The 19,663-nt window shown below is 54.6% G+C and overlaps 1 protein-coding gene across 9 annotated transcripts in view; it reads left to right on the forward strand.

Annotated features, from left to right (window-relative positions):
- Positions 1 to 19,663, forward strand: part of mef2d (myocyte enhancer factor 2d) — a 78,490-nt gene that overhangs the window by 24,442 nt on the left and 34,385 nt on the right. For all 9 annotated transcript variants that reach the window (XM_088904940.1, XM_088904942.1, XM_088904939.1 and 6 more), the window contains exons 2-3: positions 12,529 to 12,886; positions 18,410 to 18,613. In XM_088904940.1, coding sequence (XP_088761066.1) covers positions 12,833 to 12,886; positions 18,410 to 18,613 — 258 coding nt within the window. In that variant the 5' untranslated portion in view covers positions 12,529 to 12,832. The remainder of the gene's footprint in view (positions 1 to 12,528; positions 12,887 to 18,409; positions 18,614 to 19,663) is intronic.

Below are 19,663 nucleotides of genomic sequence, written 5' to 3' on the forward strand. Positions count from 1 at the left end.
CTGTAGTATTGAATTCTATGTAGCTGTATAATTCTGATATGCTGTTCCTATACAGCGGCAGCAGTGCATGCGCTGTAGCTCTGCAGCTGTGAGGCTGTATATCTGAAGGGTTCCTCTCGTGTCTGCAGGACGAGAGAGGGGTTAGGCCCACTTGTGGAGCGTGGCTCCAAATGGGAGGATGAGGAGAGTCTGGGTTGAACGGTCTCGTTCTAGGGGATGAGCCACTGTCGTCGGAGAGGGACCCCCGCCCAAGGCCTCCCGCGCACCAGTCCCGCAGGCTGGATTTTGGTGTCCGCAGGCCCTCGGCACTTTCACTCCGAAACGTGCAAAAAGAGGGGTGAACGCCAATTCCATGACGTCGATTGACATGAGGCCCTGTAAACTATTCCACCGCTAAACCCCCTGATTGAGGGAGCAAGTCGAGCCACCATCACTTCCATACCGCTAGTGTCTAGAGCAGCCGCTCGACAGCGCCTGATTATTGATCTGGAGCACCTCGAGCCGACCACCAGCGTGTTGTTCCAGCTCGTTTTTCCGGTCGTCACGAGTGTCTCCCCCCTTCGTAGGCCCTAAAGATTTCGTAGGCCCTCAGGCGCTGTGCCTGCAGTGCCTCATGGGAGATCCGGGACTGAGGCGGCCCAGTCCGGCAGCTGAGGAGCGGAGGCGTCGGAGGGAGACCAAAAGGTGTGCGAGACAGCTGCTGGGCTCGGGGAGTGAGTCTGGGGGGGGTGCTGCTGATCTGTCCCTGTTCTTCAGCCCCCCCCCCCGTCCCCGAGACCGACACTGACGAATTGGTGCCAGTTGTCCGCCTGTGGACGGCGGGGGGGCTGGGGGAGGCGGGCCGGGCCGAGGGGCGGGTCCTTCAGGGGTCAGCTCTGGGGAGGGATCCTCCTAACGCTCAGTGAAGGCCCTGAGCCACGTCTGCCGACAGGAGGGCTTGCAGGAGAGATCGTCCCGGGTCCGACACCGCAGGGAATTCACTCTTCCGTCCTGGTTTTTTTTTTTTGTGGCTGGGGGGGGAAAACAAAATCAAAGGAGAGACCACATCGCGGGACCCCCGTTTTCTGGATTGGGGGTAAGCACAGCGTCCGCGTGTCTGAAACGGTAACGCCGAAGCCGTAGCCCTCCCGTGGGCTTGGGGGCTGCGTTTGACGGGTAGGAGACGCAGGAGGCGATGGCCAGCGTCCTTGGCTGCTCCGGTCAGTGCGGCGTCACGGCGCTAAGCGAACTCCCACCCCTTCGTCTGCGGGCCCTGCTCTGCCGGAGCTCGCCACAGCCCGTGAGCTCGCAGGTCTCTGCTAACGACCAGCCCGCCTGCGGATCCTGGGGCTAGGGGCCGGAAAAAGATGTATTGATGATCTACGTTCTAATCTGCCTAGATATAAATTAGTTTCATATCAGTTGAAGATAGTAGGCAGCATGGTGGTCTGCAGTTCTGGGGCCCTGGGTTCGATTCCTGGGGTGCTGTCTGTGGAGTTTGCATGTGCTCCCTGTGTTTGTGTGGGTTTGCTCCGGGTGCTCTGGATTCCTTTCACAGTGTTAAGACATGCTGGTGGGCTAATTGGCTGCTGGGAACTTTGGCCCCCGGCGTGCGTCTGTGTCTGTGATGGACTGGGGTCCGGTCCAGGGTGTGCTGGGATAGGCTCCGGCTCCCTGGTCACCCTGAACTGGATGAAGGTGGATGATCTGAAAAAATAAAAGTGCGGTAGTATTTCATTACATTCAAGGTTGCATAATTGGTGACTGCGATTTGCACTTAACTGGATTGGAAACTTTGAGGTGTTGGGGGATCACACCCCACCATTACACCATTCGTGCAGGGAACCAGTAGTTCTTCTTTCTAACCCCTGGGACGTCTGAGACTCCTGCCTGCCTGAACAGATCTCTTTCGTAAGGACTTGCCAGACAAGAGGGATCTCCTGTGCTGTGTCTCAGTGCATGTCTGTAGAGCTAGGAGAGGCGTGCTCGTGTAGCTCCTGATCATTCAGCGCAGGCTGCGAGGCAAGTTCTCAAGTTTGCTCTACTGGGAGGAGTTCTAAAGTTCGCGGGAGAGATTTTTCAAAGCTTTTGTGCTACAGAACCCAATCTTCTCCTATTTTCCTGCATGCTAAAGTAAAACACATAACAGGTTGCCAGTGAAGTTTAAGAGACACCACAGGGGTGGGGAAAACAACTAGAAGCTGGGAAGCTTTCTGTTTAAAAAGAGTGTGGAGATGTTTTTAACTGAAAGAGTGGGAGAAAAACCTGCTCTTTGTTATTATTGCACAGGAGCAAAGTCCTTTGAAGGCCTGGTCCGTAAATTGGATTATTTGAATATTGGGATCATGGGAAAACGACTAACTAAACCTCCAGGTTTTAAGTTTGATTAGGCACGGCACATAAACCCGGCAGACAGCCCTCCTCTGCCTCACCGGACGAATGCCCTTCTCCTTCGTGCCTGTCTGAGGGCTGAGCGCTGCTGAATCAGTCCCCGGACCTGCAGCTGTTCATCAGCGCCGGGCTCCAGCCAGCCACCTCCCGTCTCCGCTGTGCCAGGCAGTCACGCTTCATCTACCTGCTCGCACAGCTTTTGCTGCCTTTCTCTAAGGACATAGAAGTTTTTTTTTTCCCCCTTCCCGCCCCCCCCCCCCCCCCCCTCCTCACATTTTCATAAACACTTTTAATGAGCGTTCTGTGCCCGGTGACAGAAGACCGTGCCAAATGGGTGACGCGCAGCAGCCGTTTATGTCATAACAATTCTTCACATTGACTTGACCATCGGAAGCCGGTTTTGCAAATGCTGCCTGCTGTGGGTTTAAGGGGAAAATATTACAGGCGCTTTTCCAGCTTCCAGCTTTTTGGTAGGAGACAGTTTCTGTTTTGGGTTTTTTTTTGGGTGGGGGGCAGGGGGTACAATATACTACCTGGGCAGGGGCAGGAGATGTGGGGGGAGGTTAGCTCTCTAAATCACTGTCCGCAGGCTGTTGTGCTCAGAGCTGGGTGACATGCGAGTTCAGCTGTCCAGCCGGTCAAGACAAACAAACAGAGCATCTGCTGGCCTCGAGGTGTCTCACAGGACGCTTCTCGAGGCTGGGTCCCTGTTCCCGGTCAATAAAATTAAAATCACGCCAACCTGCAGCCCTCAATATAAATGATTGGTAGCCTACAATGGAACCAGTGTAAGTACTGGCTCATACCAGTCTAATCGGTCTGTTTAAACTGGCTAAAAGTCCTATACCAGTCTAAAAGTCTGTTCTCCTCCCCACTGAGAACTGGTGTGTGGGGAGTGTACTGGTGCACTCTGGCTGCTGTCTCATCATCCAGGTGGGGGCTGCACACTGGTGGTGGAGGGGATCCCCATTACCTGTAAAGCACTCGGAGTGGAGGGTCCAGAAAAGTGCTATAAAAGTGTAAGGAATTCTTCTTCTTCATATTATTATGATTATTGTTATTATTAAACCTATAAGGTTTCTGGCTATGCTGTGGGGCTTGTGCAGGTACAGTATCAGTAATTGTAGCCTGTGAAGGGCGGGCACTCCTCAGGAAAGCAGGGAGACTAGACAAGCTAAGCAAGGCTTGATAATCACTGTTGAAGGAGTTCATGCAGGCAGCTGTGGCAGCATGGGTAAGCGGCAGTGGAACAGATAAAGGTTTATTCCGCGCTGAGAGGAAAAGAAAAGAGACCCAACGTTTCGGCTGTGGAGCCTTCTTCAGGTGTGTCTTTTCTTTTCCTTTCAGCAAAGGAGACCAGCTCTCTCACAACCAGGCGTCTCTGACTAAGGCCTGTGCAGTGCCTACTGTATATATATTTCCATGAGAGCTGGGGCGTGATTAAGGTAACACTCTTAAACGCTGTTAAGACACTGAGCTGTTGGTTATTGTGTAGCACAGCTGAGTTACTCTGACACTTGGATAGTTGATTTATGCTCAATCTTGCACGGGGTCATTGAATAAGACCGGAGAATCAGCAGGGAGTGTTAGCGGCCGGCGGCGTGGGCTCAGTTGTGACATTCATTTCGCAATCTTATTGACGAGCTCTGAATGGGAGCTGGCTCTGGCTGCCCTTCAGAGATACAGTTCCTGTGAAATGACCTGGGGCTGCCGAAGATCAGATTGATCATAAAAGTGGATTCATGAAACTCACACACACCTCCCGTATATGTGCGAGGTGTGTGGAAGCATTAAGTGGCCATGAAGCTGAAATTTGTCAGCACAGTGGGGGGAAAAAAAAATGTTTTCTGATCTAATGCATATTTCCAATGTCTTTTTTCTGAGAAGCAGTCGAGCTCACTTTGACATTCAGGTGTGAAAAAATACGATTTAAACAGATGTAAAAGCTTAGTTTTGGAGCTTCTCAGTAAAAAAGATCTAAACCTACCCCTAACCTTGCAAGAGGCTGTTTTACTTTCCGCAAAGGGTGGTGGGGGTCTGGAACAAGCCACCCAGCTGGGCTGCCAAGGCAAACTATCTGGGCTGCTTACAGAAAACAGCTGGATGAGATCCTTGGAGACGGTTAAACCCTAAGACTCAAGCAAGCTGGACGGCCCCCCCCGTCTGCAGCCTTTCTTGTGATCGCATGTTTGTAAGGTTCGAGGCTTGTGCTGTGAGGGGGGGTGGAGCTGGAGAGTCCCGTGGCTGTGCTTGTTAGATCACTGCTGAGGAGGCAGCAGCTGCTGAAATACTTTCAGCTGAAAAGGGAGCTTGCTTGGCAAGCGAGGTCTTGAGTCTCCGCCATGAGGCCGCAGACAGAGGGTTGTGGGGTTAGTGGTGAGAGCTGAGGCACTGGGAGAGACAGAGGGAGGCAGTGTGGGGTTAGTGGTGAGAGCCGAAGAACTGGGAGAGACAGAGGGAGGCAGTGTGGGGTAAGTGGTGAGAGCCGAAGAACTGGGAGAGACAGAGGGAGGCAGTGTGGGGTTAGTGGTGAGAGCCGAGGCACTGGGAGAGACAGAGGGAGGCAGTGTGGGGTTAGTGGTGAGAGCTGAGGCACTGGGAGAGACAGAGGGAGGCAGTGTGGGGTTAGTGGGGAGAGCTGAGGCACTGGGAGAGACACAGGGAGGCAGTGTGGGGTTAGTGGTGAGAGCTGAGGGAGGCAGTATGAGGGTACAGAAATACACGCTGGCATGGAGGCAAAAACCATGTTTGAATTTTTCTTCTGAGGAAAGCACCTCGGTGGCAGTAAAGGGGAGGGGGATGTTTCTTCCTGGCCCGTCGCCTAGCGCCTCCAGGACAATAATGCCACCTTTGTAGCGCGTCCCGGAGGTGTCGCCCAACAGGCCCGACTGCATTGCCGAGGGCGGGCGTGGGCGAGTTCCTTGTTCTGGGTGCAGGCCGGTGCAGCGCTTTCTGCATCGCTGTCCCAATAAGATTCTTTATCTGTAAGGATTCCTTCTGCAGTTCCATGCTTTTTCCTGTTGCTCGTGTTCCCTAGAATCCGCCTTGCTGTCTCTTCCTTAATCGCAAGGTTGCCCTAGCTGTCATGGATCCTCCTCTCATCGGGGGACAGATCAGGAGGAAGTGAGGAGTGTGTATGTAGGGGCGGGGTATTTTGGTGGCACGCAGGCTTCAGAGAGTTGTGCGCCACTCGTTTCTTTCCCTAACCCAGCCACCCTCGTCAGCCATCCTGAGAAAATCTCATTTGCAGATCATTCCTCTTTTGCCCTGTATGGTCGAGAAAGAACGCACACAGTTTGTACTTAGAAGGTGCATGCAATAAGTAAGAAATGCTCAAAACAAGAGCCCGTCTCCTCACGGAGCCCGTCTTAGTTAGGAGTTGCTAATCGATCCTACAGTTTCTTCAAAGGTCTGATGGGAGCTGCTTCAGCAGCCTGTTCCAGACACCTGCCACCCTTTGTGTAAAGGCACACTTCCTGTTCTCTGTCCAGACTGCTTTCTCTCACTGGGGCAGTGTCCACACTGGGGACACAAGCCAGGCATGTGCTTAGCAGAATACAAAACATTTGATAGTTGCTGGCGTTGTAACAACCCGAAACCTCAGTAGGTGTCTTGTGTAGGTAGATGTCTGCTGTGTATCTAAGAGAAATTGAGCTTGGAGGTGTGATGTGTGTTTTTTTTATTTAGCCGGTAGTATTATACTTGGAGTCGGGCATTTCCATTTGAATTGAGCTTGTAATTCTCTCATGAACTGGTGATCATGTTATAGTTTCTATATAGATAAATCCCCAGTTCTAAAATTTTCAAGATTTTGCAGATGTAGTGCTTCTGAGATCAATGCAGTTTTGTGGCTGAGGTTCACCATCGCCAATGTGCTCCAAAACAGAAAGCCAGAGACAGCAGTGCCTGGCGACAGGCCCACATGTTCTTAAGCCCAGGGGGAGAGGTGGACAGCCAGGGCCAGCTTCGTCCAGCGCATGGTCACACCGCATTACACCACAGCCTTTTCTTCAGAGCAGTGACGCCTTTTCCTGTTGTCCCGATTCCCTCGTGCTCTCTCTGCTCAGACCGTACTCCTGGCCTCAGCTGCACATAACACCCCAACGAGAACTAATCCTGCACCACATTGCCCAATCTCCATTCAGATGAGCAAGGCCTGTTGCTGTTTGTTGGTCTGCCCAAATCACCCTTCCTGAGTGCTCGGCACAGACAAGCTCAACTGCTTTGTAATGACGCGCTTCAGGGGAAAACTAAAGAGAAGCCACAGGAACCTGAGTAACTGGCCACAGGCTACAAAAAAACTTCAGCGTAACCCAAGACCCAGAAGGTGGGAAAGTAAACAGGGGGGAAGGAGTTCAGTGATGCACAGGGTTCTGAAGCTCATCGCTGCAGCCTTGCCTGCAGCGGCCCTCCTCCTGTCCTTGCGTTTCCCCGCTGAGGAATGTGCTTGCAGAACGAGTTTGCGCTGAGCACGTCACTGAGGTGGCACAGAGCGATTTTTTTTTTCAGTTGTCGGAGATGGGGGTGGGGGCTTGCACCCCAAAATGTGACTGAAGACACCTTCGAGCCCGTGGCGATGCTCCACGACACGAATACGGCACCCTGGGTGTCGCAGATACTGTCGGGCAGGACAGAATTTCAGAGAGCCCCCGTCCCACATCACTCAGGGAGTGAGGTGCAGGTTAAACTAGCCTGTCTGCCTGCACGTCTGGCCCAAAATATGCATCTGATTGTTCAGTGAGGCGTGCGCATTCTGCTTTCTCAGCCCGACCCCGGCGCGGGCAGGTTTCTTTAAAGCCCGATTTCGTTGAAGACGCATGCCCTCGATGTGCCCGAGGTGAGAGGCAGGGGGGCCTTGTCCGTCTCTGAAAGCCGCTGTGAGCCCACCCCCTCCTCCCCAGCCGCCCCCTGAGCGGGGCTGGTGGCGGGGCTCAGGCTGGAGCACTGAGGTTGGGGGGGGGGGGGGGGGGGTGTCTTGAAAATGGGCACAGCGCTGCGGATGTGAACTTGCATTCCGCGTGGCATGAGTCTAGAGCGCTGCCCGCAAAACACCGCTCTGACGGCTTTGAATAGCCGATGAGCGATCGGCAATGAAGAGCAGAGAGAGGCCGGGGCTGAAGTCGAGCTGTGTGCCACACGGGCCCACTTGGTGCCCCATCGCTCCTGTGCTGCATCGCCCTGCGCACTGCCAGACTAAGCCTTCGCCTAGAACGCCAGAAATCAGTGGCGATTTCTTTAACTCCTTTGTGACGTCGGGGCTACCCAAGAAACATTCATCCTTCTCCTGCTCCATTAAGAGACCCGATATTTGATTTCAGGAGCGGGAATGCCGTTGGTAACGTACAGTAGCAAAGCAGGCTGAGGTCTTACGAGCTGCAGGATCTTATAGGGTATGTAAGCCCGCGCCAGGAGCTGGACATGTTTCACTTCAGGGTGGAATCGGGTCGGGGGGGGCGGCGTTGAGCGCTGTGAAGTTCTCGTCGCGCTGGGAGTCTGCCCGTCTGGTTCGTGTGTGAGCCTCTGGCCTACAGTGAGAGCCGGGGAAGGACCAGCCATCCCTTTAAAAGAGCCAGCTACCTTTCTGAAACGAGCGGCCGACCTGAGTCATTGCCTTTGGCGTCTTTTTAGGAGTGATCAGATCTGCAGTCCGTGGGAAAAATTCGTCTCTCGAGGGGAGCCGCGGTTGTTCGGCGTTATTTCTTGAATGCAGTGGATCAGCAGGACAGCTCCCCCGCCCCCCCCCCCCCCCAGCCCGTTCCATGTAGACGCACAGATTCCTGTATTCCCCCGGTGAGTAACTGGAGCCCGAGTCGGGCAGGAGTGGGCTTCGGCGGTTTGCTCACACGTTCCTGGGCCTCGTCTGCTGTCCGGCTGATGGGTTTTTTTTTTCGTTTTCCCCTGCGCTGTCGTAGCCGCTCTCCAGCGCCGTCGCTCTGCTGAGATCTGCAGCCCCAGGCGGCAAAGTGTTGATTTGAGTTCAGGGACACTGGCACGGCTCTGAGGGACCTACTGTAACCCCTCCCGCCCCCAGCCCGCCTGCGCTCGGCACCGGTCATCAGCAGGGGTCCGAGGAACTGGGTCACGTGCCGCCTGGCGCTTCGCGGACGTGATTTCCAGCTACCGCCACCCAGTGAGTGTAGCCCTGTCTGAATGGATCCAATCTCGGCCTCTTCCGCACAAGGAGAAAAACTCCCACCTGGAGATAACATGGAATAGCTGTAGCATGAGTGATAAGAGCATAGATTGTCAGAGCACAGTACAGGACGTATCAGTACAGAATCCTACACAAGGGAGCAGAGACGCTGAGGGAGGCTGAGCAGTCTGTGCCAACGCCACAGAGCCTTCATCTTCTCTTTGACGAGGGTGAGAGCTGCCAGACTCTGCGAGGTGCACCTGCTTCCGCATGTCTGCCTGCTTGTGCAGCGCAGCGTGGGGGTGCCTGTAGACATGGGGGGGTGGAGGTGCGAGCGGTTTTCCTGGCTGACGGGTTTGACAGCGGTTGGCCGGCAGTAGCGTGCAATTCGATCGGATCTCAGGCCTGCTCCTCCCCCCCACCTGGTCTCCTGTCCTCCCCACCTCCGTTTCAGAAATCTGTCGCTCATCCAGACCTCCCCTACCGCTTCTCTTACCCAGCCTGCCGGCAGCAGGGTTGAAGGCAGCTGTCCCTTTGCTTTGCACAAAGATGGCTGACCTTGCAGGCCCAGGTGTTTCTCTGTCCCCTGGATGGCAGGGGATCGCAGTGCTCTGATGTTAAAATTCGCATCTGCGTTAAAGCATAGTTTGAGGAGACTTGGCGCCACAGCAGGGTTCACACAGGGGCAGGGCCTGATGTAGACAGCCATGCGGCAGGGGTGGGGTGCAGACGAGGGCACCCCCAGAGACTCTGCTGGGTTTGGTGGCGCTCGTACTGCAATAGGGCTGCGCCGCGTCTGTGCTCTCCGTTTGCACTGTGGCGCAGATCTGTCGCGTTTTTGTAGACAGGGTAGGTCCAGCAGGGGAAAGTCTCCCATTTCCATGAGCTCATCTGTGCGCAGCGTCTGTGCAGCCACAGGCATCCCCTCAGCCCCTGGGTGCTCTGCACCACGGTCACTCCGAGCCACTGTCAGGGCCAGTCCTGATACTTGCGAAGGGCCATCTGAGATGCTGTACAGTTTTCATCATCCTGAACGGTTTATAAGAGGGGACCAGCATTGCTGGGGGGGCCCATTCAGGGGGGGCAGGCGCTCCTTAGTTTGCTTGAAACTACAGAAACTAGAATAGACTCTGGCCTGGTGAGCCCACTCAGGCTCCGGTCTGGACTTCACCCTTACAATGCTTTTAATTCTATGTGGTTCTCACCCTTATTTAGCTTATTTGGTGGAGCAGTGGTTAGCAATGCTGCTTCACAGCACTGAGGCCCTGGGTTCGATTCCAGACCTGTGCTGCTGTCCGTGTGGAGTTTGCATGCCCCCCCCCCCCCTCGTGTTCGCCTGTGGTTTTCTCCGGGTGCTTCAGTTTCCTTCCAGCGTCCAGAAAATGACCGGTAGGTTTATGGGCCTCTGAGAAGATCAGCCCTGGTATGAGTGCGTCTGTGTCTGTGTGTGCCCTGTGATAGGCTGCCATCCTGAGCAGGCTGTACCCCGTCTTGTGCCCGTTGCTTGCTGGGATAGATTCCTTCTCCCCAGTGACCCTGAACTGGAAGAAGTGGTTAGGAAACGGATGGATGGATTGTGGCGCAGATAAAGGACCGGTCTGGCCAATCCTGCCCCAGGGGGTTGTGGGAAGATCCGCACCTCTTCAGTGGGGAGCCCCCGGCGGGCGTGAGAACTTCGGGCGATTGCAAGCCGCGCCGCGCCGATAAAGATCTGCCCTAAACCAAAAGAGGAAAAAAAAGCCGTCTTTTTGAGATGCAGGCCAGCTGGGGAGCTGTGGTCAGGGCCACTGGGTTCATCTGATAAACGGATCCTATCATGTCGCAGAGCCCCCTGCTGGCCCAGCCCGCCGCAGGGCGAGCTGCCTTTGAACTGGGCCGCGGCGGGCACCGAGCACAGAGGCTTCTGCCGCCCGGGCTGGCGAAAGGGGAACAGGGGAGTGACATCACTCGCAGTCGACAGAGGTGTCCTCACATGCACGCACGCACACACAGCCTCTGGCTGTCCTGAAAACACTCCTTTGTGAAATAAAAAAAACCCCAGCTTTGTTTGTTAGCTGTATCTGAAACTCCCATGAAATATCCTGGCCACGGTCCATTCAAACCTCCCTCTTTTTATTAAGAGTAATAGCTCATGGGTCACCCGGGCTGATAAGTATGCAAAGCATGAGGAACTTGAGAAGGGCGCTAGTTTCCCGTATTGCCCCTGAGCTGCCAGTCACGTGGGGCGTAACTCTGCTTTGCCGTTTGGTCCGTTTCGGGTTTTGCCAGTTGCAGGGTCTCCCCCCCCAGCCCCCTTGCAGCCCTGCTCTGATCACCCCCCGCAGCTGTGCGGTCTGCCCGATACCGAGAGGCGCGTGGGTACACCAGAGCCACTGAAGCGCTTCTGTATTCTGTACTGCGGTGCGGAGGGAGGCAGAGACGGTATTTGGGATCCGCAGTTCAGACCGGGGAGACAAACACTGGGAAACGCGGATGGCGGTAGAGGGAATCTGCCTGCCCTGTCGCTGTGGGATGTATACACGCGTGTATATATATATATAGTATGCTATTTTTATGACCCAGGCCTACATTTTTATCCATGAATAGTAATTGCAGGGTTTAAAATATCCACTGGCTCTGTTGCCATTTCTGCGTAACTTCCATTCACACACACACACACACACGCACACACACAGAGGAGAGCAGACGGACAGGCGCTGGAGAGAGGGGAGCCCCGCGTGCACACTTGGCCACCCCACGGAGAGGAGACAGCCTCGCAAGCAAAAGACACCCCCTCAACCGGGCAGTCGCAGTGCCCCCACCCCCCCACCATGAGCTCTCAGCCAGAGCAGAGCTGCGGGAGATGAAGACCCTTCATGAAAGGGCTCGAGCACTGGCCCGTGGGGGCTGCCCCCTCCCTGGGAAAGCCGGGGGGACTCTTGTCGTGGGCTCCTGCCGTTTGCACCCCCTTCCAGCTGTGCACACACCCACCCGCCATTTAAACTAGGGTGTAGATCCAGATCACGGGCGGGCCCTTGTGCACATCCAGCCTTCGGGACAGGACTTGTGTGTGTGAACACTTACCTCCAGTAGCCCACTGCCGTACAGCAGTCTGATCCGCTCCAGGTTTTCGTTCCAGCTACAGGGCCGTTGTGTGGAAGCTGGCTCCCACTGCGAGGAATTCCACTGTTACAAGCAAACTGAATGATCCTTGTCAGACCTTCGGCATATTTTTATGAATTCTGTGTCTGCCAAAATAATTTAAACATGGTGTGCGTGTCTATGTGTTCGCATAATCAAGAGACCTCTTTGCTTCATCAGTGTAAGACCTTAAGCCTGTAGTCTTAGCCTTGATAACTTCAAGAGAGTTTACCAGCCAGGAGAGGTCATTCAGTCCATATTGATTGTTAAGATCCGAGAAGCTTATTGATCCTGGGATGTCATGATCGAAGGGAATCGGCTCTGATGTCAGAGCTGGACAGCTTGTTCCACACGCCCACCAATCTTAATGTAAGATGCCTCAAGTTCTCTGCATTGAGTGCACTCCCTCTTTATTTCTGTTTATTTCCTATGGGCTTAGTTTCACTGGTGATCCTGACCTCCGGAGTCCCCATGGTTGAATTGGGCATGATATCACCTCGTGGTCTGCTCCGTTCAGAGCTCAAGTCCTGTCTTGTCTCCATCCCTAATGATGTCCTGAACTCCTGAAGTCCTGAAGTCCCAGTCCGATGCTGAGCCTGAAGCCATGGTTCAGACCATTGGTCCCTTGGCAGCTCCCATCTTGAAATCCAGTTTCCCTAAAATCTTGTTTTTTAACCCCCGAATTAAAGAGATTCTTTCTTGGTTTGTTCCTCTTCGGCTCTTCAGACACGATGAGGTGATGGATGTAGGAACACCGGTGTCCTGCAGGGACAGAGGGTTCCTGTCCGAGTGGAGGCGGTGGGCAGGAGAGTCACCTCTGGGAAGTTCACCGTGGTGAAGGCGCGGCGCTCCGGCCGACAGAGGCTCAGTCTCTAACACGCTCTCTTTCTCTGCCGCCCTTCCAGGAGTAACGCCAGCCCAGCGGAGACGGCTCGGGGGGGGAGAGGTCGCTTTGGGAAACGCTCGGACGTCCGGTACAGGCCTACCATGAACTGAACGACCCCCGCACAGCCGGCTTTTTTTTTTACCCCCTTTGGTTTTTTTTTCTTCCCCAATTCCCCCCCCCTTCCCCCATACCCCCACCCCGGAACGTTCTCGAAAACAGGGACGGTCCGAGAGGGAAGAGTCCAGCGCCACCGCCCCCCCCCCTTCCCCCATACCCCCATCACTGAACGACGCCCCCCCTTTTCCGAGCGCAATCCCGGGACAATGGGGAGGAAAAAGATTCAGATCCAGCGGATCACGGATGAACGGAACAGACAGGTAAGAGAACGGCGGCTTCCCAGTTTCTTGGCCGGGAATGCCTTGTGTGAGAGATGTTTTGCATGCGACCAGACTCCAGGCTTTTTGTGTCCAATTGTGTCCTGTGAGCTAAAGGAGCAGCAGAAACAAGCACGCCATTAAGAACACTGAGACCTTTAATAATAATCATTCATAATTCTTTACACTTCAACAGCGCTTTTCTGGACACTCCCCTCACAGCGCTGTACAGGTGATGGGGATCCCCTCCAGCACCACCAGTGTGCAGCCCACCTGGATGATGCTCCAGTCCGCTCCCCACACACCAGCTCTCAGTGGGGAGGAGAGCAGAGTGATGACGCCAGTTCAGAGAGGGGGGTTATTAGGAGGCCATGACTAGTAAAGGCCAGGGGGGAATTTGGCCAGGATACCGGAGTAACACCCCTACTCTTTTTGAGAAATTTTTAACGACCACAGAGTCAGCACCTTTGTTTCACATTTCATCTGAAGAACAGCACTTTTTTTACAGTACAGTGCGGCCTCTGGGGGGCGCTGTTTTGCTACGAGCTGGGGCATGCGTCTCGCCACCTGGGCAGTCTCAGTCTCTGCCGGGCTCGAACCCGTGACTGCCTCCAGGGAGCCACGCAGGAGGCAGCGTGTTTTTGCATTTCAGTAACTGGCAGGGGGGGGAGTTTGCAGCTGGCGAGCGAGACCCTCTCTACACGGGCCGGGGGGTCCTGGGGCAGCTGTAGGAAATTCACATCCCGCTGTGACGGGCCGGATTGTAGAAACGGGGCCTTGAGGGGTTGTGCTCCCCCCCCCCCCCCATGTTGGCATTGTGCCGAGGGGACCACTCGGGCAAGGGCATGCCACCCCGTCACTCGGGACGGGTCGGGGAGAGTCGGGGTGCCATCCTCCTCCGGGCTGCTGTTCCCGCGTGTCCGCTCCGCGCCCTGCGCACAGGCGGGGGCGGGCCAGGTGGGCAGCGCTCTGCGAGGACACCCTGCAGGGTGAGGGGCAGCCCCATTGCAGTTTAACCAAGCCGGCGGGTCTGCAGAAACTACGGCTAGGAAGTGGATCCGCTTCTGGCTTGTGCGATCTCGCGGTGGCATCGCGTGGACCATGAGCGGGGTGCAGAGGGAGCTGGATAGAATTGAGTGGGATATAGTGGAGGGCAGGGAAGAGGCACCGAGGGTCAGCACTCCTGACCTGGGGTGCTGTCTGCATGGAGCTTGCATGTTCTCCCCTTGTTCGCGTGGGTTTCCTCCTTGGTGCTCCCACTTCCTCCCACAGTCCAGAGACATGCTGATCGGTTTATGGGCTTCTGGGAAGGTTGGCTCGGGTGTGAGTGTGTGTGTGTCTGTGTGTTGCTCTGTGATGGACTGGTGTCCCGTCCAGGGTGTACCCCGCCTTGTGCCTGTTGCTTGCTGGGATAGGCTTCCCTCTCCCCTGCGACCCTGGATTGGAAGCAGCAGATAACGGATGAGTGGATGGATAGCAGGGTGGAAAGCAGTGCATTGCTGAATGGAGCAGACTGGATGTGCTGGTTTCTGACAGCAGCGTGAGCTGGCCAGGCTGCCAGTCGTCCTCTCCCAATCGTTCTCTTTGCCTTTTCTGTCCTCCTGTTGTGCCCCGAGGGTGCTGCCTCCCCATCACGCGCTGCCTTCTGGGAAAAAAGCCCCCTTTGATTTTTCACTCTGCATGCTAGTCTTACTTGCAGGCAGTGCAGTGTGAGCTGGGCTCTGCAGTCAGTGGATCAGCACGCCAGTTCTAGGACTCTGGGCCAAATAAAGAATCGAATGAAGATTTGTGGCCACAGTGGAAAAAGAGCTGCAGAGATATTTTCACTCATTTGCAGCATTGAGCCTAAACCTGGAGTATAAAAAGGAGTGGTGCCCCCTGTTTGTCTGTGTGCACCAGCACCTGCATCAGGCCCTGCGTAAAGCTAAGCCGCAATGTCTGTTTTCTGTATTTTGCGTCTGCGGGATCTTTATATATTGGAATTCTGGGGCAGCAGAACTGGAGCAGGACAGTGGGGCCGGACAATGGAATAGAATGCAGGAAAATTGTAGGTGAGCTGAATGGGAGAGGAATGGGATGGAGCAGCACAGTGGAAGAGCCGAGGTACTGTACCTCACTCTCTAAACCATGTACGTTTTCCATTTCCCATCCCGACGGGGGAAACTCCCAGTCGAGTGTGGCTTCCCTGCGCCGGCTGGGCTCTATTTCTGTACCCCTTACAGCTGGAGCTGACAGGGCAGGCCCTGCATTCCAGAGCCCATGAAAAGCCCCCTTTCATGCCTTTTTCAGCCACGCGATGAGCTAATGTGGCGATCACACAGCACGCCTCCTGGGCAACTTGCTGTCCTTTGAAGCGATCTGGGGTCGTCTCGTCCTGGGCTGATTTGCTATTTTCTGGGCTTTTTTTTCCCCCCCAAACAGAGGGTTTCAGTCTGAGGAGTTTGAAGGAGAAGCTCTGTTGCTCAGCTGCACTGTTTTGCTTCGTTGTTTCTTCTGATTTTGAATTTTTTCCTTGGGAGTCAGGGTCCCGTGCCTGTTGCTTTGAAGCCTGGCTCACGTCAGAGCCATCTGACAGCTTGAGCATGTTAGACCTGAGGTAGCATCGACTGAAGATTGTAGCAGCTCTCACCAAGAGCCCTGCTGCTGGGGGGGAAAACATGCAGCATATTAGTTTGTACAAAAAAAAGAAAAAACCTGTGGCAAAATAGTTCAGTTCAGAGTGACAGGAAATGCATGGGGGACATATATCGGTGGTGCGCAACATTGCTTTATCAAGGGATGTGGTGCAACCCTGAATTGCTTCCCCAAACTGATCTTTTTTTTTGCTGAAATAGACACTTGTCACGGAAACGGAGGAGGGGAAGGGGGAGCGGGGGAGTTAATAAGGGCCGAGTGCAGTTAAAGGGATCTGAAACCGGCGAGAAATGAAAACAACATCCGGCAGCGTCCGCGGCCGTCAACTTCCCCTTCCTGGTGCGGGCTTGTCGTTCAGATCCGGGGCCAGAGCAGCGTGGCACAGCCCCGGTGTTAATGCATGCATCGAGGGGGGAGGGGGGGGAGAAAACAAAAACGAGGCCGCCACGACATGCCCCTCCCCCCCCCCCCCCCCCCCACACACACACCCCCAGTCCCCCCGCTCTTTAAGATAATCCCGTCATGTCCGCACGGGGGGGTCGACATGTCGTTCCGCTCCAAAGCCCGTTACATAACAAAGGCACAGGTCTCGACCTGCGAGATCAGTTCTGTGTAATCCCCCCAAATACCCAGGCTGAGCACACGGGGGGGATTAGATATCAAGGGCCCTGCCTCCGAGTCTATGTAGAAAGTGTTTATGACTCCCACTTCCTGTTTTCCTTATGAATCTGCCTCCTGCGTCACATCTGCCTTGTTTTATACACGTACGAGGTTTTGCGCTTCATATAAAGCTTTGAAAGCTCACGGCCGTGAAGGAGGAGCCCCTGCCTGCCCTGGTCCTCCTCTGCTGTCCAGCGGGTTTTTCCAGGCTGTTGGGGCTGTGATACCCTTTGCCAGGTGAAGACCTGGCTGGATGAATTTCCAGAGCCTCAGGGCACCCTGTTGGATGGCAATCCTGGCCGTCCAGGAGTGATATTGGGGGGGGGGGGTCACCCAGCTCCTGTTCAACCCATCGTCTCGGTGTCTGATCCTCGACGCTGAGGCGCAGCAGGACGAGAGTCTCGGACGCCAGTTCGCAGGGACAAAGGGAAGCGTTCGAGGAGAAAACGGGAGCAGCCGAAAGGTTATGAATAGGGGGAGGCCGCCCGGCCTGTCTCGTCTCGTTTGTTTTCTGGAGGAGTAGCCGGAATTCTAAACGCCAGCGGGAATGAGAGCGGATGAGAGTTCCCCCCTGTGGATTGTGCCTTAAAGGTCCTGACGTCCTGGGGACAAGATCCCCTCTCCCTCCCTATCGTTGTTCAAGCTCTCCCGGACTTGCCGATGATATTGATGCGTCTCAGCGGTGCCGCCCCATTGACCTGCCCCTCCAGCAGTGTGGCCAGAGGAAAGAGCCCGCGACCGAGACAAAAGTCTTCAAAGCTCCCCTCTCGCATTCCCTAAACAAACAAAAAAAAAACACAATTCCAACTCCGTACCTCAACAGTTCCCACTTCAGTGCGCGACTTTAAAAATGCTGATGACCTTCCTCCCGAGCGTCTGCGTCAGGCCCCGCACAAGGCCGAGAAACGCCAGCCCCCTGGTGTGCAGGTACCAGCTGTGTTCTGTGTTGTGGTAAGGCTGTTTCGGATCCTGAGGTGAACTTGCGTCAGAAACACGGTACAGCAGACCGGGGACACCGGCGCCTACTTTCACATCCTGGAGAAGTGAAACAGCCATTCCTTGCAACGGCACTTGGCGCCCTTGCTGTTTTCGAGCCTCCAATACGTTTTGCGAAAAAAGAGGTTTGCCATCACACAGGTGAGCTGCTGACTGCTTTGTAATCAAATGCAGATTTGCATTGCTGATAAGCCGAGGGAGACTGCAGGAACCAGAGCAGAACTCGAAAGACCTCGTTTTAAAGTGTTTGTTTTTTAAAAGAAAACACGTGCAAAGCCATAACCCTGGAATGACGCTGTGTTTACCTTCGCACCTGCAGCTTGTTGCAGGGGTGCAACCGGAGCTCTCCCCCGGGGAATTCTGGGTAGCCCAAGATCCGCCAAGGCGTGCCCTTCCCTGCCACGCCTCCTTATTTCCCCTTTCATGTCTGCGACCTTGTCCGCTTTATTTTTGTTTTTAATAATAATTTATAATGATAATTGCTTACACTTATATAGCGCTTTTCTGGACACTCCACTCAAGCGCTTTACAGGTTATGGGGATCCCCTCCACCACTACCAATGTGCAGCATCCACCTTTTCACTCGATCATTATTTCTGTTGCTATTAATAAAAACAGGTTGGTGGCCGATGGGGGAGGTTCCGGGCTGGGGGTGTCACTGGCTGACCCCCCCAGATAACGAGGCAGCATCCCTGCAGTAGTGTGCTGTAGGGAGAGAGGCAGAGGGCACAGCTCTAGTCCACGAGCCTGCACCACAGGGTGGCCTTTTCTTGCTGGATAATGTGTTTTTTTTGGATTATAAACCTTGATTTTGAATACATGTGCATGCGTTTGCTTTTTGAGCTTCAGCAATACCACTTCATCAGCAGCTCTTCGTTGTTAAACTGGAAATGGATCAGACTGTTGTGGAGTGGGAGTCTTGGTTCCTGCGTCTTTATGTGTTTGGTTCTACAGGCAACGACAATTCAGGGGTGCATTTGTCGCTCTTTGTCACTGATCCATTTTTTTGGTCTCTCTCTCGCTCTCGCCACCCCCCTGACCTTGTCCTCCCTCTCACTTCTCTCTCGCTCTCTCTCCCTCTCTCCTCTTCTTCTTCTTTCTCCCTCCCTCTCTCCTGTCTCCTCATCTCTGTCCCTCCCCCTCTCTCTTTCCCTCTTTCCTCTGTCTCCTCCTATCTCTTTCCCCGTCTTCTCCATCTCCTCCCCTCTGTCTCCTCCCGTCTCTCCCTCTCCCCAGGTGACGTTCACCAAGCGGAAGTTCGGGCTGATGAAGAAGGCCTACGAGCTGAGCGTGCTGTGCGACTGCGAGATCGCCCTCATCATCTTCAACCACTCCAACAAGCTCTTCCAGTACGCCAGCACAGACATGGACAAAGTCCTGCTCAAGTACACCGAGTACAACGAGCCCCACGAGAGTCGGACCAACGCAGACATTATCGAGGTACACAGCCCTGAGCCGGGGGGGGGCGAGGGGCATTGCTGGGGTTTCCTGAGTGAGGGGGGTCAGCCATTTCCCACTTCCAGTTTCCACTATTACTCTCTGACTCTCCCTAGATAAGTTGCCAGTGCTGAGTTTAGCCCATGCCAAAGAAGACAGATGTTTCATTTTGTGTTTTGCACAGGGAATTAAGACCAAAATGCTCATTTCACTGCTTACTTACATATGTTGTTTTTTGGGGGTGCGTTTCTGGCTTATTTTGTTGAAGCGTTTGCAGCCATAGGGCCGTGTTCAGGGCGGGCCCTGGCCAGGCCCGTTTGCAGGACGGCCCATGGGAGATATCCCATCAGCCCTGGCCCAGTACGGGCGAGGTTAGACCGCTCCGGGTCTGGGTGCCTGGGAAGGCAATGGGACAGGGCGAGGAAGAGCCGGATTCCTGTATCCCAGTGGAATCGGTGTATTTCTAAAACCTTATTTCCTCAGGCCAGCAAAAGAAAAAACTGTATAACATTCAACAAATCAAATATCCGAAGCTGCTTAACTATCATGGAACATGCTTCCATGGTTCTGATTTGTGTGTTAGTGGGTCGTTTTCTGAAAACTGAAGAATCTGAGTTTAGAGAACCCACTGAAGATCTACTGGCAAGTGTTTAAATACAAAATGCTTAGCCAGTTTAAACCAGCTTAATAGCGGGTGATAGGTCTGTCACATGGCTCGGGGTGTAAAGACGCTCTGGGGAGGCACAGGGATGAGCTCTCTAATCCGGACATCACCGACTCGAACCTGGGTCGTGTCTCTGGCTGACCTTGGCGGTGTTCACAGGATGGCAGGGGCGCAGGGGCGAGGGATTAGCAATCCTTGGCGTTCTCCCAGCGCCCTGTGCAACAGCGACTCCTGCTGGCCGCCGGCAGCAAGTGCCCAGTCGCTCTTCCAGCCGGAGGTGGCTCTCCTGTAAGGGGCAGCAGAGCACGCAGCACGGCCGCCCACCGAAGACCCTCCCGGACGGGACTGTGGGAGCAAGGCCAGATCTGAAGACCATTGGCGATTTTGTT

This window comes from Atractosteus spatula, chromosome 25 (genome assembly GCF_055471065.1).
Source record: "Atractosteus spatula isolate fAtrSpa1 chromosome 25, fAtrSpa1.hap1, whole genome shotgun sequence".
In the NCBI taxonomy this organism is placed as follows: Eukaryota; Metazoa; Chordata; class Actinopteri; order Semionotiformes; family Lepisosteidae; genus Atractosteus; species Atractosteus spatula.